Source organism: Vidua chalybeata, chromosome 8 (genome assembly GCF_026979565.1).
Source record: "Vidua chalybeata isolate OUT-0048 chromosome 8, bVidCha1 merged haplotype, whole genome shotgun sequence".
In the NCBI taxonomy this organism is placed as follows: domain Eukaryota; kingdom Metazoa; phylum Chordata; class Aves; order Passeriformes; family Viduidae; genus Vidua; species Vidua chalybeata.
In genome coordinates, this window is record NC_071537.1 from 18,133,064 (window position 1) to 18,155,904 (window position 22,841).

At 39.6% G+C, this 22,841-nt stretch overlaps 2 protein-coding genes across 4 annotated transcripts in view; one reads left to right on the plus strand and one right to left on the minus strand.

Annotated features, from left to right (window-relative positions):
* ARHGAP22 (Rho GTPase activating protein 22) overlaps positions 1-7,283 on the plus strand; it is a 122,720-nt gene extending 115,437 nt beyond the window's left edge. The window contains exons 9-10 of the mRNA XM_053949007.1: positions 1,460-2,363; positions 6,399-7,283. Coding sequence (XP_053804982.1) covers positions 1,460-2,363; positions 6,399-6,627 — 1,133 coding nt within the window. The 3' untranslated portion in view covers positions 6,628-7,283. The remainder of the gene's footprint in view (positions 1-1,459; positions 2,364-6,398) is intronic.
* Positions 7,284-10,750: 3,467 nt separating this feature from the next.
* MAPK8 (mitogen-activated protein kinase 8) overlaps positions 10,751-22,841 on the minus strand; it is a 39,046-nt gene continuing 26,955 nt past the window's right edge. The window contains exons 7-12 of one of the 3 annotated variants that reach the window (XM_053948824.1): positions 20,849-20,920; positions 18,822-19,004; positions 17,914-18,038; positions 16,883-16,946; positions 16,092-16,169; positions 10,751-15,658 (exon numbers count right to left, since the gene is read on the minus strand). In XM_053948824.1, the coding sequence (XP_053804799.1) occupies positions 15,513-15,658; positions 16,092-16,169; positions 16,883-16,946; positions 17,914-18,038; positions 18,822-19,004; positions 20,849-20,920 (668 nt within the window). In that variant the 3' untranslated portion in view covers positions 10,751-15,512. Of the gene's footprint in view, positions 15,664-16,091; positions 16,170-16,882; positions 16,947-17,913; positions 18,039-18,821; positions 19,005-20,848; positions 20,921-21,262; positions 21,335-22,841 lie in introns of all 3 variants that reach the window. The other 2 variants (XM_053948823.1, XM_053948825.1) reach the window with 2 other exon arrangements.

The following is a 22,841-nucleotide window of genomic DNA, read 5'->3' on the forward strand; positions in this document are numbered from 1 at the left end:
TTTGTGTGATGCAAATCCTTCACAGAAGGTCAGTATTGTCATGCCTTAGCAGCAGCAGTGCCTTTAGCTCTTCACAGGTCATGTGCAGATGTGTCTCCCACGGTGGCAACCCACTGTAAGGCAGCAGGACAACTTCAGAGCATGACCTGATGTATTATAGTCGGTTGGAGACTCGAAGCCTACCACAGAGATGTGGGCCATATTATTAAGGGTAAATTTGATACCTTCCCCTGGCTGTGCAGAAGGTACAAAAATCGGGGAGGAGCAGGGAGTGCGGGAGCAATGCTGGTTAGTCACTGTTGAAGGTGGGGACAGCTGTAAACAGCTTGTGTGTGATGCTGGGACTTCCCCTAGTGGCCACCGGGCCAGCGCTGGTACAGCTCTCACAGCTTGGCCAGCAGCGTGCTGTGCTCTCTGCTCAGCTGGCACAGGGGACAAGCCAAGTTCAGATCAGCTCAGGCATTTCATTATGATCTGATGGCAGAGGTGCCCGTACTGTGTGTAGGTGCTCATGTGCAGGTGCTGGGGTCTCTCCTAATCATCGTATAAAAACACTGCAGTGATCTGGCCTGGAATTCTATATTGCCACAGGTCTGAACTGTAAAAAAATTGGGGTATATAGAATGGATTTTTAGACTTCATCATTATAACAGAATTGGCAATGTTTTATTTTAGTTGAGAATTTAGTTGAGGTAGGTTAGATAAAAGTAACAGAGAAGTGGAAAGACTCATTTTTTTTTAGCTTCCGGGTGGTTTTAATCTCCTAAATAAACTGATAATGAGATCTTAACAAAAAGCACTCTAATTGTGTTTCTCTTCAAATTTAACCCATGCATTTCAAATAGAAATACCTGAAGTTTGACAGCTAAATTTTTAGGAATGCCCTTATCTTCAAGACATTTAGTTCTCTTCCTGCATTCACAGACATAAAACAGAAGTTGTAGGTGAGCTCAGTACATCTGCTCTTAGGTCAAAAACTCACCAATAAAATCAGCTTCTTGCCTTGAACCCTGAGTATGTTTGCCTTATTCTCTTTCAGGCAATATTTAAAAATAGAATTGCTTACTCACCCTTCTAAAGGTTTTCCTCTTTTGTAGGAAGTGCTTTGTATTAGGTTTGGTAAGTGGTGTTCTCTATTAGTTCATAATGGTCTGCTCCACTCCTGGAAGACAGTGGCAGCACATTTCTGTGGATTTACATAACTGCGAGCACTTTCTGCACTTGCTGTACACCCTCTGCAAGTGCACGTATAATGCAGATGTCATACTTCCTGCAAGTTTCTCTATACACTGAGTGCAGCAGAAGGCCTGAGCTGAAATTTGTAGTTTTTCAATAAGAATAGTTCTGGGCCTGCTCAGAACAAGGAACTGGGTGCAGCCTAGTCATGCAAACAGGCTGGGGTGAGTCGCAGAGGTCTTTCATGTCTCCTCACCTGCTCGCCTTTGTTTTCCATCCCCAGGCACCTCGCTAGTTCAGCACCTGATGACAGTACTGATAAGTGAGCAGGGGCGGATCTTTGCTGTTCCTCAGGCGGATGTGCCCGCGAGCCAGCTGGAAATCAGACCAATGCGCCAGCGCAGCACCGTCGAGTGGATCTCCGAGGAGGACGGGGAGGACAGCAGGTCACAGAACAGCGCTGCCAGCCCCACTGATTTCCCTTCTGGCAATGCTGTGGCTCTAGAGGCCACTCCAGGACCTGCAGTGAAAATCACTCCTCCAGAGCACAGTGGCAAATCAACTCAGCCTGCCACGAGCCCCAGTAAAAGAGTGCAGACACTGCCTCCATGGAAATATTCCTTCCGCCAGCAGGGAGCACGGTCTGTGAGTCCAAAGCTGGGTAGCTCATCCTTAGATATCCCCAACCTCTCTTCCAGCGGGAACTGGTTGATGAATGGCCTGTACTCCCTCCGAGGCCATCGCCGGACAGCCTCTGGGGAACGAGTGAAAGACTCCTGTTCCTCCCAGAGACTCTCCACTTATGACAATGTCCCTTCATCCAGCCTGTCCCTCAGCACACACAGCATGGCCAGCACCACCTGGTCTACATCATCCTGTGAGATCTCCGTGATGGACTCAGTGAGCAGCTGCCCAGCCTGCCGGGCCAGTGACTCTTCTGCTTTGAGCTCCCTAAAAACCGAGTGCGTAACTCAGGGCTCGCTGTCTCAGAGCGAGGTCAAGACAGCAGATCTGGAGAACAGCATGGACAGGTTTGAAGCCTGCAGCAGCAGCAGCAGCGAACAGAGTGACCCGGCTGCAGCTTCCCGAGACTCTGTGCAATGCTCCAGGGCCTTACAGAGCTTGGTGGTGGAGCTAAAGACAGAGCTGAGCAAACAGAGGACTGAGTATGAGACTAGTATCAAAAGGTAATGTCATCTGCAGGGGGCACATGGAATCGGTCAACATTCTCCCCTGTCTGAACATGGGCTACCATGGGCTACCATGGGCTACCAAGGGTACCAGGTTCTCAGCCCTGAAGTTTGGGGTTGGGTGAGAGCAGATTTGGTTCTACTTTTTCCTTGCTACTCTCTGAATCCAACTTTTCTTTCTCTGATTTAAGAGAGCATCAAAAAGAAAACAAAGGGGGATTTCTGTGACACAGGGACATCCAATACTTCATGTTCTGTGTGTTCACTGTAATGAGAACTGCACAGGTAATGCCAAAGTCTGCTCTTAAGTGTCCTCAGAGAAATAGCAAAGCAAACATTTTGTAGGGAGGAACTGGGACCCAGGATGGTCAGGGCTCAACAAGGATGACCTGTGCAGGTGCTGATACTTGCACCAGACCAGTCTGAGACTGAGGGCTTCTTGTTCTTTTCCCAACACCAGTGTTCTTGAGGAAACTGCTCTTATTTTCCACAGGTTTTTGTGGGGTTGTGGTATTGGGTCTGCATCTCAGCTATAATGTTTTCAGCAGCCCTTTTGTGCTGAACTTCTAGAAACCTCACTTTTGGTGTCTGATGTAGAGAGTGGTCCTTGGCTGATGGGGCAGTCTAGCTTGGAGAAGCAGCATGAACTGTGTCATTTGCCAACCAGTGTTTCCTTGCACAACTGCTGGTGCTGTACTTTCCATCTGAGCTCAGAAAAATTCTTTTCAGCTTTCAGGAGAGCTGTGTGTAGGGCTGGGGCTGTGGAAAGTATTAATAACAAGGGAGTCGTTAATTTGTGTGAGTATATTAGGTTTTATGAGTGTATGTGATAATAGAAAGACTTTTAGGAAAGCATTCAGGAGAAATTGGCACATGAAATATTTATGCTTAAAAGAATTAGATATATTTTAATATACAGCCATGTGTAAAATTGCACACCATATTATAATACATGCTGCTCTGCAGCACCAGTACTCTGCACTGAAGAAGGGCTGTAGTCCCATTTCTTACAAAGAGTTGAGTTCTCAGGGTTAGGTTTTTTTTTTTGTGTTAAGGTGTAACTGTTATACTCCTTCAATTATTATAACTCAGATTGGAAATTGAGGTATGAAAATGCTGCCAGTCTCACAAACATGGTACCAAAAGCACATAAGACTGTTGGTATTGTATAGCACAGCTTTAGGCTGTATTTTTTGGCATTTTTTTCTTGTTAAGGTAGTTTCTCAAAAATGTCTGTGAACTGTGATCTCTTCCCATGGGCCAATTGTTAAGGGAGGAATTCCTCTTGCTATCTTCCTGCTTTATTTTATGATTTCCCCTGGTGGTGGCTTGTCAGCCTCTTCTGTGTTTCTGCCTCTTGCACTGTCCTGCCTTGGTGCATGGAGCTGGAAGGAGAATCAGGCTGTGCACCAGTTTCAGTTCCCACCTAACATCCCTGAGTGGGAGAAAAGCACCACCTTGTTGTGTTCAAGGTGTAAGAGCTTATGAAACACCAGCAGTTGCAGTTGCTAGCATGGGATGTTGGGAAGGGTCTGTGAATGAGGGTGGAAGTTCATGACCTACAGGGTTTGTTTTATTCGATGCCCTACTGATACAGAATGGGAGGGAGGTGAGGGTATGTGCCTTACATTTAATTGTGCAGAGCTGTCCTGGCAAGCCTTGTTGCAGGGATACAGGTTAATAAACAGAAATACCAGGCTGCAGAACCTGGAAATGTGTAGCTGCACATTCTTGCCTGCTGCCTGGGGGAAGAGATGGTTTTCAACCTTTTATCAGTGAAACTGTTCCAATGGGACCTTAAACTGCTGACCTGGAGCAGCCAGGAAGACCTGTTCTCCATTCCAGCCGTAGAGCTGCTTCAGCTCCAACACCTGCCTTTCCCCTGTAGCTGGACAGAACAGAGCACTGTGGCTCAAGGGGAGGACTCTGAATTGGCCAGGTCTCACAGGGCAAAGAAGCTGAGAGGAAAATGCCTAATGAAGACTTTCACAAAACCAGGCAAGGTGCAATCACTGCCTTTTTGTATTAAACAGGATGACTCCAGCTGTTTGAGGCTACAGCCTGAAGGACTGTGCTGTCAAGTCTAAGAATTTCAAGCCAAGTTTTTTAGCTCAAAAATTTTGTAATGTTTTTACTACATCTGCAGTAACTTATAGGTGCATGCAGACTGCATGGAAGTCTGCTACTATGGAAAGACAGGAGCTAACTAGCAAAGGGAGGCTGCTTAGCATAAAAGATTTAGGCTTTTATGCCTCACCAGCTTTATTTTATTGAAGATAATTTAGTCCCCTGAAATTGTACATGTGCTTGTGTGGTTTGCAGAACTGTGTATATCTAGCAGGACATGTTTTAATGAAAGATTATGAGCTTTTTTCTTGGCACATACGTAAGTGAAGGGAAAGCAGAGCGAGTACCTGCCTGGGGCAGAGGTAAGGAACACTTGCTGATGGAAAAGCTGTTATTTCTCATCAACTGCCCATTTTCTCTCTCTTAGTCAGAGGGAGGCAAGTTTTATGGCCTTCTTGCATCCACTCTGCTCCTGAGCATTTCTCCCTCAAGGTTAATATAATTACCAGACATTCTCTGTTGAGTTTCAGTAATTCATGTTTACCACCTGGCACTCTTAGGAAAGTTTAAGTATTTGGAGAGGACTGTTATGAATGTGGAAATGCTTTAAGTCCTGTGACCCTGTGTAATTCAGTCCTGAATTAGCAGTTCAGGCTGCTGTAGCTGACCACTAAGCTTAGTGGTAGAAAATGTAATTGGCAGCTCAGAGCTGTTACATGTGTGTGGGGAAGCATCCCAGCTTCACAAGTGTCATATTCCAGCTGACACTGGCTGGAGATAAAGGTCTGCCTTCATCCACAGGGGCTGCTTTTTGCTGGACTTGGTGCAGGTCAGGGCACCTGTGACTTTGATTCATTGTGAAAACTGTGACAATAATCAAACTGCCATCTTTAGCTGTATGTAAAGGATCAGAAAGGAAAAGTTTAAGGTGATGTATTGACCCTTGGTCATGAAGTGGAATTCAGACCCTTCTGGGACTGCCAAGGCCCTATTTTTTTAATTTTTGTTTTGTTATGAGGCAGTAGCATGGCCTTCTTGATAGTCAGTTACCCTGACTAAAAATAACCCATTCACAGTTCCACTGGGATGCCACACCCCAGCTTCAAAGATGAATATTGGACTGATCAAGAAGAGGTAGGGGTGGTTTTGTGTTGGAAATTATTTTTAAAGGTTGTATTTCTTTTATTTAAAGGAGGGGCATCTTTCATTGTAAAAGTCTAATTTTTAAATTCATATTCTAGTAATCAGTAATTCCTATCTGAAAATATTCCTTCCTCAGTATTAATACCACTACTTGGTCTTGTGATTGGGAAACACAAAGGGGAGAACAGCAAGTGCTGTGCCTTCTGTGCTTCTTTGAAATCACAGAACCATGAACTTGTTCTTTGACCTCCTGAGTGAAAAGCTCTGAATTTTGCTACAGAGCTTTGTGTCCAGATACATTTAAGAACTGTTCTAATTCTTCCTCATATGAAAGACTGGGTTTCATAAAATCTCACACCCCACCCCAATGTCAGTGATAAACCTTACAGAAAATACCATCAAAATGGATGGTGAAGGACTGTGACCTCATTCCTGTCTGATCCCTAAGGATGTTCCTCTGTATTTGATATCCATATAGGGAAACACAGTATCAGGATGAAAACAAGTTAAAAGATTCTTTTGGAAATTATATACTTGAACTCTGCCTAAGTGAGGAGTTAACAAATCTACTTAGCCAAGCAGTCTGGTGCTGGAAAGTAAGGATTGTTTTCTAAGACTTCAGCATTTTTCTCAAGATGAAAATAAAGGAAGCTCTGCCCTAAATTCAACAGTAATGAAATGGCATTTAGTTCTCTCCTTTAAAACTTCCTCTTAGAATCTGTTAAATTTAAGTTGTTCCTCTTTGAGTTTTTATAGTTATCAGCTGTACTTATCCAGCCACTTTAAAAAGACTTTTTCTTTTTCCTCTCTGTTCATTTTAAGAATTGAAGAAACAAGTGCAGACCTGAGGAACCAAGTAGTTAGGTTAGAAGAAGAACTGGACCAAGAACGAAAGAAATACACGATGCTGGAGATAAAGCTGAGGAATTCTGAACGCGCTCGTGAAGATGCTGAGAAGAGAAATTACCTCCTGCAGAAGGAAATGGAAGAGTTTTTTTCAACATTAGGATGTTTAACTGTTGGGAGTCAAAGTGCTAAAGTCTCCAAGTAGAACAAGTATAGAAAATCCTGTTCCTGACAAAATGAGTGAAAATGCATATTTTGTTCTGATATACTCATGTATCATGAGTAACTCTATAGTGATTGTGCTCTCAGTGACACTTGCCCTGTTGTCTTTACATGTGCTATAGCATTTGGGCCAGCTAGGAAAGACTGCTGACCATAAAGCTTGAAAATTTAGTGTCAGATTGCCAAGAAAGAGTGGGGCCCCTCTGTATCCACAGAACAAGATACTCTTCTCCAGAGTGTCCTGCTGCCATCTTTGGACTCAGCTGCATCATCCTTTTGCTGGCTCAAGGACAGTGGAAGGTCCTGCAGGGTGGTTGGATGGCCAGAACCAACAGACAAGCTTAGCCTGGAGCTGAGGGATTCCCACACTTGTGCTTGGGAAGGTGGCAGTCCCAGCCTGTCACCACAGCCAGGACATTTGCCAGATGGATTTAATGAGGTGGTTTTTGCTCCACTCCCTCCATAAAGTTTCTCATTCCTAGAGTGGTATTATTTTATGATGATATTGTGAAAACAAGGTCTGCAAACGTGCTGAAGATATCAAAATCCTGACAATTCACTAAAATTGTCCCTTAACCACCCAATGGTTTCAGTGTTTCAGAAAAATGCAACTTTAAATTAAACTGTGATTAATAATCAGATTGGCTACACTAACTCTGTGGAAGTTTAAATATGCACATTTTGCCTTAGGTATCTGAAGGTTTTCTGAGCCAAAAATTGCAGTATTAGCTGCAAGAAAAAAAAATCTCCTGAGTCGATATAAGTATTAAGGCAGAAGATGGAAGATTCTTATCATCAAAACACATCCAAACATTAATAGCAAAACTTATGGTAAGAGGAATTAGTGCAATTGGGGTGGGGGTTGTCAGGGTGGTAAAGGGGGGAGGGTGGGGATCTATCTTTAACCTTTCCTGGACAATGTACACTTACCTCCCTTGTAACATTTCTCATGACACCAGCTGATATTTTTGTTGTTAGTTCTTACAGGGAGATGAGGGGACAGGAAGAATACTGCAAACAACCCATCATCCCAAGTTCCTTACTTCTGCTAAGGAGAAATCATTAGAATGAAACTGTAAGTTCTGGTAATTTGCTGCCAGGGCTGACTTCCCTTCCAAGTGTTTCAAGAAGTTCTGCATAGCATTTGTAATACTCTGAGCCATGCAGAGCCTGCACACAGAAAATTGTTTCACCAGATTCAGCTTGGATTTCATCTGCGAGCCCAGCACCGTTCACTCTGTCTTGGCACTCTATCTTTGACATCCTTTCTCTAAGGAGAAAGAACTTTAAGAAAAAGTGCCACAAGAACATGAGCTGGCTAGAGGGAAAGTATAGACTGCAACGAAGAAGATTGCTTTAATTTAAGTATTTTGAAAAAGTGCCCTGAATCTCATTTCTTACTAGAGAAGACTATGACTCACTGTCTGGAAATAACCTTAGAATGGGTTTTTTACACATCAGGAGATAGTCAATACTGAAAGATATCCTTTCTCCTCATCATCTCACAGATATCCAGGTATTTCAATATTTAAAACATCTAGGTATTAACTTGTTTCTACTGCACTGTAACACTTCTCCTTCCTATAGAAATGTAAAAAATGTAAACCATTTAAAGTCAGCAAAAACCAGAATTTTAACCTAATCTTTCCTGGATAAGAAACATCAAGCAAGGTGATAGAGTAACTCATGCGGATCAGTTCATTCCGTTATTTCAAAACCTTTTTCCTACTTCCCAGGCTCTCCAGCTGCCCTGGATTCCTTACTGCCCTGGCATGAGGCAGGTACCTGCATGTTACACAGCAGCTGCCTGCCACCTGCAGGTGTGAGCATCATCCCCATCTTTTTTTCCCACCTCTGCCTTGAATTAATTATGAATGGTCACAAGTGATCCTTAAAGGAATAAGATGGCCATTTAAAACAGCAGCATCAGATGCACAATGTGAGAGAGAAGCAGTAACAGTGACTGAGCTGGAAGAGCAAGCAGTGTGGCAGGTAGCTGGAGGTATGAGGTCAGTCATCACAAAATAAATCTTAATATTGGAGGGTGGTCTAATGGTTGTAAGTAGAACACCAGGACTGATAGAGAGCAACATTCAATCCAAGTACTAGTAGCAGGCAGGGTGTTTTAATACCTTCTTTTATTTCTAATCAAAACATAGAAGTCTTTCACTGTATCTATCCTGACAGCCCATGCCTCCCTTACACTAGTTATATTGCATTATCTCCTGTATGTATTGGGTGCAGACTGCTCCCTTTAGTTCATGCTACAAACTCAAGAGAGTTAACCAGCCTCCTGTTCACTGCTTGTCTGGTGTATCTGGTGTTTAGTCTCCCAGTCAGCAGGGCTCAGTTCTTAGGTATTTAACCTTAGGTAACTGTTAACAAACCCACCTGTCTCAAACTTGCAGATCCAGGATAGGATTATGAGATCTGTAACACTACATAATGTGGTATCCAAGATAAAATTAGGTTTTTTAATATACAAAGAAACTCTATCCACTCAAAATGAGGAGTGAAACAAACCAGTTCCAGATTGGCTGTTGTGCTCCACCATCTATGGCTCTTGTTAATGAGGAATAAATTTCAGCTGCTTTTAAAGATGAGCCACTGCAGTAAATAAACCTGGCAAGAAGCTGCAAATAACCCAGTTCACACTAAAATGCACCACAGTGGGATGTTAACCTCAAATGCAGTAACAGGACCATAATGTTAAATTCCTGATATGGGCAATTATACAAGAAATGAGATCCACTTGTACACAGCTTCAAAGAACACAATGCCTTTAGGTAAGGAAGATGAAACACCCTTTCCTAGCTTTAACTCCTGTTTCCATATTCTTCCCCACCAATGCATTTCCCCACAGCAAGCACTGAAGACTACTCCTTATTTTGCAGACCTTTCACTTGTTACAGTCCCTGATTTAAATGTCAGCTTTCTTAGCAAGTGTTTACAAGATATAGGTTTGGTTATTATTAATTAAACGTGACAGAAGGTTCCTGGAATAGATAAATTTTTACCACAGCTTCACCTGTGCCATCATCTCAGCCTGGAATATCCCTTCCAGTACTATGCAGGCAAAAAAAAAAAAAAAAAAAACAAACCAAAAACCAGTAAAAACTCTTCAGTGAAAAACAACCCCAACAAAAGCATATGCTTAAAAAAAAAAAAAAAAAAGCAAAACAGCAACACTTAAGAATAAAGAAGAAAACTTCAATAGCTTGTGGCATTTCTAATGCGAAAAGAAAATTTAACAGCTGAATGACTCATCTCCATTCACAAGAGTTTCACTGAAGCCAGCAGCATTATGGAGTGTTTCAGTCATGAGCCACCAGACAAATCCTGGGCAGAGCTACGACTCTCTCTGGCCTTGCTCTGTAATAACATTATCACTGGAAACTGGCTGCACTTTATGCTGACTATATGCAAATAAAGAAGAGCATTTCTGAGTCCCACAATATTCCTAGAAGAGCATCCCACAAATTGGTGGCCCAGATAAACAAAGCTGCCTCCACTGTGGTCACAGTCCCTTTCACTTGAAACTGGAAACAAAGGCACCACAAGCACAGCTCAAGGGCAGCTGCAGTTCTTTAGGAAGCACTGAAACCCTGCAGCAAGTGACTTTTGTCCCACTTATGTTGGGACTTACCTGTGGGAGAAGTGCCAGTGCAGTTGGTGGTCCAGGCATCCAAGTCAACTCTCCAGAAGTCAGATCCCTCAGGCTTCTCCAAGATGCAATGTTGAGAGATTCTCCCTTACACTGGGCAGTCCAAGGCTTACCTCTTTCAGCAGCACAGGCTCCCAGCAGCTGTACTTTTAGGAATTAAGGGGGCTGGAGCTGGAAGCAAGAGTGGATTCCCACTGGTCACAAAGACCATGAACGCTGTTAACAGTCTGTGGAACATCCGAAGTCCATGTGAATGGAGAAATGGAAAAAACATGTCACTGCCCACAAGTGAGCTCACACACAAGACAGGACACTACCATTAAACAACAGATGAATTCTCAGGAAGGACTCTCACTAATAAGATTTCAAGTGCAGCCCTATTATGCAATCCATATGAAACCCATAGCAGCCTGGCAATGAAGAAACATTAAATGCATGGTGGTCAAACTTTTTTTTTTCTTTTTTATTTAAAATATCATTATAACCAACTGACATACTAGATAACAATGTATACATTCCAGTGGTGCACATGTAATGACCTATGGCATGAATGAGTTAAAAAAATCCCACAATGTTCTCAGTAATGCCCACCAACAGCTTATCTGGAAGGAATAAAGGAAAAGCAGGAAAAGGTATCAAATGTGGGGAAGAAAAAAAAAAACTAGTTTTCCCTAGTATTTTTAATGGTGTATCTTCCCCTTCCTATTTCTTGGGACATAATAAAATTAAGAATATACTTCAAGAAGGGCAGAAGGAATGATCACAATAATTGGGGTGGTATTTTTTTTCCCAACTTTAGTAATAAAAGTTAAAGAACTCTCAAAAATAGACTAGATATTGGGCCTACAAAAGTAATTCATCTGTATGCAAAGCTTACCAAGAATTATTCCTTTTGTAAAATGTAAAGGATGAGCTGACATTACTAGTAAGCTATTTTTACCCTACAAAACCAGACTACAATAATAAAATCACCAATTTACAGCTAACACAATAATCTAGATGTACATTACTGTACACAGGCTATATATATATTACACATGAACATCTTACGTGAAAGAGATAAGAAACATACTGATATTGTCTCAACATTGGCCAGTAGGTTTGTTTTCCTAAAGGAGGTGTATTTTCTATTCACATTCAGTGTAGTTCCAATAGCAAGGGTTAGCTTTGCTTACTTAAGAAACGTAGAAAGTTTGTGTGAGGTAGTTCAAGAAAACCTAGCTTAAATTTTGAACTGCAGAAATAGAAACACAATGTGATCTGATTCGTAACACATTTCTGTAACACAGACATACAAAGAGAAGGGAGTGAGAGAGATCACTTAAAATACTACTTTTATCCAGTGCCCCTAAGAATAAATTAAATTAATTGAAAATTTGGGTAGGCAGTAAAGTCTTATCACACTGCTTCAATAAAAACCTCTTTCTAATTCTGCTGAAAAATACAGACAGGCTCTCCTTCAACTGCTCCAAACCACTGACAGAAAAGTAAAATGTAATTGTATGGACAAGCTGCTGCCAAAAGCAAATAAAAACAGATCTAGAAACTGTAATTCACTCCCTTTAGCAACTTGAAAAAGTAAGACCAAGTATAAGCTGAACCTTCTTCTCCCCTTTTGCCCATGATCTTTATCAAGAAACATTTACTGTCATACACTTCGGATTTTTGGCTGGGTAGGACCATCCTGCTGTAGGAGGTTTTTGACATTTTCCTTCGTGCACTGCTGAGCTGAATGCTCCATCCATCCCAGAGCCCTGGCCCAGGTGCTCAGTGCTGCCCCACCAAGCCTAGGCAGCAGAGCCCTACTGGCACAGCTCATGCTGGGGACACAGGACACTCCCACCACACCACTGGTATGGATGCTGTGTTGAGCTGGAATTCCTGCCCAGAAAGACGCTGCTGCATCTCACATAGTAAAAGTTCTTCAAAGCTAAAAGCCCAAGCAAAGTACCACATCTGCTCAGCTGAGCAAGTTCGACCAGGGAGTTGTGCTTGGCAGCACAGCTGCTCACACACACACTAACACATCAGCTCTGACCCACTGTCCTGCACCAACCAAAAGCTTCCCAGCAAAGCATCCCAGTACACTCCAAGGGTACTAATTCCTCCCCACCCCATCTCTATTTCAAGTTCTTGAACAACCTACTTCTACAGAAGGAGAGAGCTGCTTTACTCTCGCTGCATGACACAGCTTTGTCCAGAGAGGGCAGAAATCTTTGAACCTCACCTGAGGTAAGAGATCAGACAGCTCATGGTAATTTCAATCCATATCAACTCCCAGTGGATTGGAATGGCCTTAGAAAGTTGTGTGCACTTTAGTGAAGCCTGCTGTCTTGAGAAGATTCCAAAGCAAAGTTTAAAATAAAACTTAACAATACTTTAAAATTGTACAGTGTATTGGATAGCATATAAACAAACAATAGACAAAGACAGCTGAATTCCAGTTACCCATTTGTTTGCTATCTGTGGTAGTGTACACCTATCCGAAAAAAGTTTATATTTCAACAAATAAAAAGTGAAGACTAGGATGCTGTTGTGATAATTTGATTACTGAATATGATTTTGTCTTTGAAATTTGCCATCACTTTAATTTGCCTAAAATGCAAGCAACTGAAAAAAAAGAAAAAGCAACACTCCCGTGAAGATGGTGCCAAAAGTGAACTCTTGGTTTCCGCAGACGAAGCTCTGACCCTACTGAAACAATCCCTTTAAGCACAGCTTGCTCACACACTGCAACAGGCTGCAGTGGGCAGTTCCACACATTCACTAACCTTGACTTGGAAGAAGAAAAGCTCAATTCTCCTTAGCACTTAGGAGCTCAGGTCAGTTACTATATATTCTGGACACTGAAAAGTGATAGCAAAAAATATTTTTAAGTTTGAAATTATTTCAATCATCACTGCAATCCAGTGGGATCTAAAATAAATTTATATAGGAACTATATTTACCAATTTATTTTTAACAGCACTGAGAGACATCAGAAGTTACTTTCGTCATTCTTAACTTCATTACACTGTGCTGACCACACTATCACTTGACCCTATATAACAATGGAGTACTGTTGTTCGACCAAAAATTTTGGCTAAATTCACAGCTTAAACTTTGATAAAAAAATTAAAAAATAGACTGTTCCATTGGTATCTGTTCAACATTTTCTACATTCCAGTGCTAGATGAATCCAAACTTGTCCTGCCTGTTCTGAGGTAATATACAATTTGGCAGGATCCTGCAAAAATAATTGCCTTAACAAATGTGGCTTAGGAAGGCAATATTGAAATATTAGATATAAGCGAGGAAAGCAAAATTACACGCACACAGCACTTACCAGCAGTCTAGCCAGGCCAGGAAAACAACTGTGCAATTTATCAATTTTGTTACCTTTGAGACATTACCATTCCTTGCAACCCTGCACGTTTTTTAAAAAGACATGCTGGACATTGACATTACTATCACTTCTGTTTTTCTGAAACTTACTGCAAAGACAAATTTTCTTCTTTCAGTTAAAACTTCAAAAAGATGCTTTTTTAACCCAACAAGCAGAAGGAACCACACTGAAGACCACCAGTCACTCCTGGATGACCGCTGCAGGCAGTTACATTATTTGCTTATGCTCAGTGCCTGGCAAGACTTCTGTATCTTTTACGCCCATTTTTGTGAGCTTCACTAATTTGAATCCCTCTTCACATTCTAATTCACTACACAAAATATGCATCTACACAAGGCAATCAATTATACAGCCTAGCTTCACTAAAAATCTGCATTTTCCAAAGAAATAAATTCTGAATGATTGTTTAACTCATACATAAACTTAAGTCAGTTATACATAAATCATTCTGTAAATATAAAATGTAAACAGTTAAAATACTTCTGTGAGGAGCAGCACCATCTTACATGACTATTTATTAACTGTTCTATATATCTCAATATATCATTTGTTTAAAAAGTGTATTGAAACCTGGAGCTTCGTTGATGAAAACTACTGAATATTTATGACTTAAAATGAACCACTGCTAAGATTTCTGCTACACTGATCTCATGGTGAAATGAAAGATAAATATTAATTTATACAGCACTACTTCTCCCCCCTTTGGATGGCATATATTGCTCAATTAATGCATTAGCTACAGAAATCCTGAGGTTCTCCTACCACTTCATGGATTTTAGCAGTCAGTTACTTCTGGTGGAGAAAGAGTAGCTGAAGTTTTGCCCCCACTGCATTCATGTCATTCCCTCTTTGACCCAAAAAGCACTTGCCTTAGTACACAAAACTAGTAAGAACCAGAACTCCCAAGAATCACATCTCACATGAAAGTACAGCTACAGCATATTCGTTTTCCCTCTTGTCAGTCTAAACATCCTGGATACACTTCATTTTGTGTGTACAAAAACAGGCTACGAGCTAGAAGTAAACAGTTTATTGGCATTGCAATGTATTATTCATGAAGTATCCTCATGTTTTATGGTGATCACAAGATTTGGCATGCCACAACTCTGCAGAAAACATCACATTACTCTGCTAGGCTGGATATTTCTGCAGCTTTGAAGATATGCTTTGCTTTCTCTTAAGTTCATAAACCCATTCAGATAATGTTACTTTGCAAAGGTTTTTTTCTGTTTCTCTAAAAAAAACCCTCACTAATTGTTGTTTTTGCTGAAGTATTATAGGCAAGTGGCCAAAATAAAAGAGGATTTTTGTTCACTACCCAGCACCACAGTAGTATGCCTGAAACTACAGCTGGCTGCACTGAATTCTATTCTGTCCCCCTCCACCTGGACACAGATGTATGACCAAGCATAAAACTTTGAAGGATATCATGAACAAAACATCTGGAATAAATTCTAATTAAAAAATTGAAAACCTATAAAATCTTAAATAATTCATCATATGGTAATGTCCACAACATTAATATGTGCTTTGATAAAACAAATCTTACAAATTCAGTAAAAAAAGATCAGCAGCATAATAGTAAAGCAAATATGCAGATTTTTAAAACCACAATAAAAATTACTAGGTTTAATATTTTACAGTTAATTACAGCAAAAAAGTGGCTGCTTATAACACAACTTACAGTTTGAAATTACAGCACTTTATGATGAATTCCATGATTATTTTTGAAAAAACACTCAAAAATACCACCAAATTTTAAAAGTGCCCTATTAATGACTAAAAGGACCCCCCTCCCACCCCCCAAAAGACCAAGTAGTCATCTACAGCAACCCAGAGGTCCAGCTGAGGTTTCTAGACTGCTGTCTGTATCAGAGGCCAATGTTGGATCTGTTGACATTGAAGACACATCGTTGACAGATGACGATGAAGATGGGTGTTGAGAGCCATTGATCATTGCTGCACCTGTGCTATGAGAAACAAAACAGCAAATCAGTTGCAGATACAGTTGCACAGTTCAGTACTTGCATTAGTCTGTCTCTTCCTAACGGCTGTTACTCTTCCCTGTTTTGGCAAATTTGAAGAGATGTGTCTCAATCCACTGTGTAAAATAAATGAAGCCCAAAGTCTTTTACGTGGGGCTTAACAGATGGTGTGTCAGGAACTGAAATGAATGAAATATCAATTACACAGGGACAATAATATGGGGATTGAACACATCAATAAAAAATGTCATCCCTGAATATTCCACTCAAATACACAGTGTCTCAATTCAAGAGGTTAGGTCATTTAAGAGCCATATTTTGAGTTAGGTTACTTTTGTATGTCTTGATGAGCTTTACTCCCTCCTGACCTAAAACTCAGTGGAGCCTTGCACTGTGCTTTTATTGTAACCAACCTAAAGGGGCTGGTTGGCCACGTATAACCCCGTTCTTGGTTCTCTCCTCCAGGTCCATGACTTCCTTGTATATCAACTCTGAAAATGCAGAGAAGGGAAGGCAAACAATTAATTTGCAACCCAAAGACTAGATCAATAATACATGTCCCATTAAAATGTCCACTTAAATTTCATAGGTCTATTATTGTTCACAATTAGTTTTGAACAACAGATTATAGGCTACACAACAACTGGCAAGTGATACAAAAAAAGTACATTCTTTTCTGTTGGAGCTACAGTGGCCTGGCACTCCTGAGAACACACTGGCATTGTTCTAGGGCTCTTTTATTCAGGCTGCTTGGAGACCTGAGGCTAAGCTGAGTCTTAAGGGTCACTCAGTTTTTATCAATGGCTTCTTTGGAAAGGGAAACTCAAATCAGCAATCTTCAAAGGAAGAGCTAGGAACACTTGAAGACTTGTCCTTCTAATTCAGCATTACATTGCTCAAGCTCCTGCATCTTTTTCAATTGTAGCAGTTTGTCCAGAAGAGTGACCCTCCCTACAAATGCTGTCCTATGGATTGCAAAAGGTGACAACATGAGCAGGTCTTTAGGTCATTTCACAGGTTCATCTCCTTTGCAGGAAAAGTTTGTGTCCCAACAACTGAGAGGCTGTGAAGCACTGGTCTGTTCCCCTGACATCCAAGCAGATGAAGTAAATACTATTAGGTTGCTCAGAAGAACCTTAATAACAATAATCACTGGGGCCCAGCATACTTCCAAAAAGACTTATACTTTAAATGCCTTTCTTACCTTTCCACTCTTCTATCGTGTGCTCCCTCTCATCTAACTGCTTATCTGGTATCTTTGGTGGAGGCTGAAAAACAAAACTAACTCACCATAGAGCAATCAAAAGGGATACAGAATCAGTATAAACTAAATATAAAATAAGCCATTCAGAACATGAACCTGATTTTAAAATAACATTTACATAATTATATATCTGTTCATACTTGGACTTAGCCTGTTTTTTAGATGCTACCACAGTTTTTACAGTTCTTCTGATTAACAAATTTGCTTACATTACTGTAATAATTAACAGAGAAACTGATCAGTCTGGTAGAAGAGCTCCTAAGTGCAGCAGTCTTCAGCACAAGCAGCTCTTTTTAGCTACTTACTGTTAATTACTAAGTTTTCTATCTAGCTATTAGAGAGCAGCAGAATTATAATTGCTCTCTTTACATCAAGTAGCTTTTTCTATTCTTAGTGGCCATCACCAAACTTTCCTTTTTAAGAAAATAACACTTTTCTCATAAGCTGAAATTATCCTGAAACTAATTTCCCAAGGAAAAAATTTATATTAATTCCTTTGTTCATTAGTTTTAATAACTGAAAGGTCAAGATCTTGTATTCAGATTTTGCTGAAATAATTATTTCTAATTGAAGAATAGTATCAATTCCTGAAACTAATGAAAGCATTTTGCTTCCCCAAGAATAAATACCTCAGAACCCCATCAAGGGCAATCAAATCACACTGAAACAACTAACGCTTGATACATTAGAACCCTACAGAAAAGATTTCAGATGCATGACTACATGTTCAGGAGATGATAGGCAATTATACACCAACACAGAGATACAAGAACACATAGACAGGTACCTCAGCCCATTCCTGATGCTATTTCTAATAAGCACATCTATCAACGTCAATAAAAACAATTATGGCTCAGTTAAGCTTCTAATGACATGTGCAACAATCTTTTGTCAAGTAGCTGTACCAAGCATCACAGTAAGATGGCTTTATACAGCAGATTCCTAAGCAGAGACGTAAAACAAGAACTTACAGCTTCTGCTTCTGATGGATCATACCAAACGTTGATGTATGGGTGCTGCAGGGCTTCATCCACAGAGATTCTTTTAGAAGCATCTATAACCAACATTTTTGATAACAAATCTCTTGCTTGACTTGCTGCAAAAATAGAATTTTCTGTTTAGATTACTGCCATATATAGAACACATAACACAGTGTTTCAAACTTTTAAAGAGAAGGGTCAGAGTAATCCAGCTCTAATTAAATGCCTATGCAACCCTCACATAATATGAGGTTTAGGAGAGCAGTCCATTTGACGGCAAAAAAAACTGAAGAGGATGTCACAGGTGGGAAAGGTGTCAAACATATTTCACTATCCATTTTCATCATACAGTGTCCCTTGTTGTGACATCCTTCTGTGAAACAGCTCAGGTGGCAGTGCAGCCTGGTCTTGAATAGCAGCAGGCAAGCACCTACTGCCCCTTTCTGTCACATGCTTTTAGTCACAGAGAACATCGTGAGGGACTCCACTGAATAAGTGGCCTTTAGAACCAGTAAGTCACTGAAGTAATTACAGGATATCTATGTATTATGAACATAAATTCCTTATTCTCATCCCTAGAGAATAAAGATCTGCTCTGCCTACACAACTTCTATTCCAAACTCCCCCTACTTTTCTCTAAACTGTGTTGGCATCTGTCATTGAGAAGAATATAGATATTTACATGTTTTTATAAAGACAGCTCCAAGAATAGGAGCTGTCTCATGAAGATATGAAAGTGAAGGCAAACACATGTCAGCACATTCATCCACTCTCATGATATAAATATTTAGAACCTTAGCAGGATGATTCTATAGTGAACAAAACCAAGCTACATTTCTGTTCAAAAATCACAGTTTTAAAACTTTTAAAACATACAACACACAGAAGACAAACCTTACCTTTAAGTTTATTGTGTTCGGAGTCAGCTGGGAAAAGGACATCTGGAAAGAGTTTTTCAAAACTATATCCAGCATATTTAGGTCTGTTCTCCACGTAAGTTCGGACTGTAGGCTGTAATTTCTTCATGAATTCAGGGCATGGTGTTCCTAGCTGCTCTATAACTTTATTCCATTGATCAATATCTAAGGTTATGTAGCTAAGAAAAACACTGTGTCTGGTTTTCAGCTAGAAAGTTATGTTAAAAGCACATGAAAGAACCAACAGAGAAAACACAGGAAATAATAATAAACTATCAAGTTCATCATCATGACTTAGGACTACTTTCTTACATGATGAAACAAAGCAAGACTATGATAGTGTAGTCAAGGCAACATATATTTCGCTCAGAATCATTACTGGCTAGAAAAGGATATAATTCTGAGAAACAGAATATTAGAAGACTCACAAAATATTTAAATACAACAAATTTAACTTAAGTCCTTGGGTCTGGGTCCTAGAGAACTCACTCCCTGATCTGAACACACATTGGCAGCAGTCAAGCCATTACACATCACCAATCACTCCTGAGAATGACCCCAAGTGGGTGCTTTGTCCTTCATTCTCTTCTTGGTACCTCAGCCCAGTCCTGGGCAACCTCTCACCAAGGACGTGCAACGCTCAGCACCAGTGGGCACACAAAGGACCAAGGCTTGGCCCACACAGGTCAGTGACAATATTGTCAGGGACTTGAATGAAGTTTAAGAGTTTCAAGGATGCATAAGGAACATCTTAACTGAGAAGATTACACACTGTAAAGGGGAGACTGACCATTTCAGGGCAGAATAATTTAATACATTTTACTGAAACAAAAAAAGTAAAGTTTGGTTCAGGAATTCCTAGTTGCAGATGATTTAATACTGGGGGAGAGCTCAGATAAAATTTTATATACACTAATTCACATTCTCCCCAACTTTTTCTCTTTGGCTGCCATCAAAACTAGATACCAAGCTACCTAAATCAACAGTGGGTTGAAGCAGATCCTCTCTTATATTCTTAAAACTTAACAGCAGATCTCTATATTGAGATTCTCAAGCTCTGCTGAGCTTTAGTACAGGCCTTGACAAAAGGAACTATTTATGTTGTATGGCACCAAGTCTAAACTGAAAAGCCATGCCAGCAAACCAGATGCATAAAGCAAAGCATGGTGCAGCTCATGCAATGACAGAGCTGTGTGAAAGTAAGGATGCTCTGGATTTCCTTACCAAAATCTCCACCCCATTTTCACCCCTAAATGGTACTATATCTATTTTTAAACAGTAAGCTGTACCAAAAGCAGGAAACATTTCTGATACCATCTTAAAAAAAAGGTCTGTAAGTAATAGTAAAACAAATAGGATATCAAAGTCCAATTATTTTCATTAATTTTAGCAAGGATCTAGAGGTTTTAGTTCTGTTTGTTTGGAGCAGACTCTTTGTCTCAAAAACTGTTCACAGGACAACCCATACAGACACCACCAAACCATTCACAGAACAGAAAGACAGAAATACCAGGTATTTCTGAAAGCTCCTTGCAGCATCATTTCTGCATACAAAAAATAAATTTCCAGAGTGTAACTAATGAAGATGGTTGGAATTTTGGTAAACATTCTCTATAAAATGCAAAGAATAGTAACTACTAACATGCTCAGGTACTAAACAAGTTTAGTAAATTACTACATAAAAATGAATTCTGAAGTAAAACTCAATGTATATGAATCAAGAAAACACCATGTAAACATAAAGAAGTCTGTCTTAAGTGTGACAACATTCATAAGTAATGGATAGGGACTATATTATACTGGAAAAAGAAAAGAAGAGGGGGAAAAAAGGAAAAAGAAAATAATAAGCCTATTTTCCCAAGTGGTATATAATGAACTTGCAAACTGATATTTGAAAAGGCAGTTTAAAACCAGTATTTTAAAAATTAGAACCACCTTAATCTGGAATTGTATCACTGCAGTATCTTTTGACCTTTTACAACTACATCCCAGGCCAAGAGTAAGGATACGATCTGTACCAGGAAATAAAACACCACCTTTGATCATTTCTCCCATGATGCACCCAACTGACCAAATGTCAACTGAAAACAAAATGCAATGATATTAACATAAAAGATACTTATTAAAATAAAATAAATAAAAATATCTAGACACACACATACACATGAAGTGACTATAAAAAGCATGTGCAATGAAAATGAGTGAAGGTGAATGTATGCTAACTACAGGACCAGCAGAGACTATGTCCTACTGCTAGGTGCAGCCTGAATATAAATGATTTTTTTTTAAGTGTATCACAAGAAAAATCCATGTTCATTTAATAAAAAAAAAAATTGTACAATATGCATCTTCATGACACAACAGCAATAAGAAGGTTAATCACTTCCTAACTAATTCAACCTGCTGCAGCAGCACAAGGATACAGTCCCTTCCTGGAAAGAGGATTTTGTGGCAAACCATTTCGCCCATAATGCACCCCACAGACCATAAATCCACTATGTTTGTAGCACAAAAAGAAGGAAAAGCAAAGCAAACGGTCATTTAAAATTAAAAGAAGCATAACATGACTGCATCCTATAAACTGCAGAGACAGCACAGGAAGAGCAAGTCTTTGTATTAACCAATGACAACAGTTTAACATACACCATGTGTAAGGATTAGCTTTTAACTGTCTCAAATACAAGGCAGAAAAACATCCTTTTGTTTAATATAGTGCTAAAGCAAGAGCTTGAGCAGAGAGAGAGAGACACAAATCAAGGAGAGTAAAGCACTTTCTCCAAGGCTGGAGGCTTCAAAGCTACCTCAGCCAAGGGAATAGATTCAAGCACCACAGACAGATTGATTCCTTGAAAGTAATTCCACTGTAGTTGTAGGAATAATTCTAAAAGTAACTACGTAAACTGACCTGTAAAAATATTGCCTATTGAAACAGTTCATGCTTTTTAAGAGAATTACACAGGAATTACAATTTGACATCAAGTATTTCCTACAAGTCAGATTACCATGCATCTCTCTCTCACTTTAAATAAAAAGCAAACAGAATCAGTAGAAGATCACTTAGAATTTTAGAGGATCAGTTAATGACAATGTTAGTATGCTCCTAGATTTTCAGTTCAAATAATTTGTTTTAAAATATGTCCCCAGTTACACTGAAATAACATTTTATATAGAAGAAAAACTTAAAAGCAATTTTTTAAAAATTAAATACGCATTTTCTATAGTACCTTAAAATAAATCACTCAGAAGACAAAGATGCACAAGTTTACTTTGGTAAATTGGTAAGCCAATTTCTTTTGCAGTTACTTTCAGAAGTATTGTTAATTCCATATGCAAAAGTTTTCTTGAAGTCATAACAATGAAATTTTATTATTATAAATACTTTTATGTCAAATATGACACTGGAATTTCAATTAAGCAGATAAGAGGGGGATTTAAGTGACAACAATCACATAGGAAGAATTTTATGTAAATGTTCTGAAGGAGCTCAACAATGCCAAGCAAACAGTATTGCTTCTTATTTTTCAATATTCCTTCTCCTTTATTTATTCAAGTTCCTCTAAAATAGTATCTAGATAATATGATAGGAGATCATAGTTGTGCATATTAATAGGTCAAAGTTAAGGGCCTTGCTCATTTAAAAAAATATTGTCAACACCTTAGTTCAGTGCTCTTTTTCCTTTTATTTTTTTTTTCAAATACATATTCAATTTTCAAATACATATTTTTTTCAAGTACATATTATTTGGCTTAGAGACCCAAAGAAGCCAAGTTTAGCATTTGACTTTTAAAATAAAATTCTGAATGTTGGCTTTTTGATCTGCAAACAACCTCCTGCCATCACAACCCAAAATATACCCAAATCTCTTGTACTTAGCTTGTGTCCAACATGATAAAGTTAGCATTCTTCTGGTATCCCTACAAAACCAAACTTGAGATGTTTTGTGATGTTTTGATTTGCTGCTTTCATTAAATCAAACAAAGACCTACCTAATTACAGGTCTC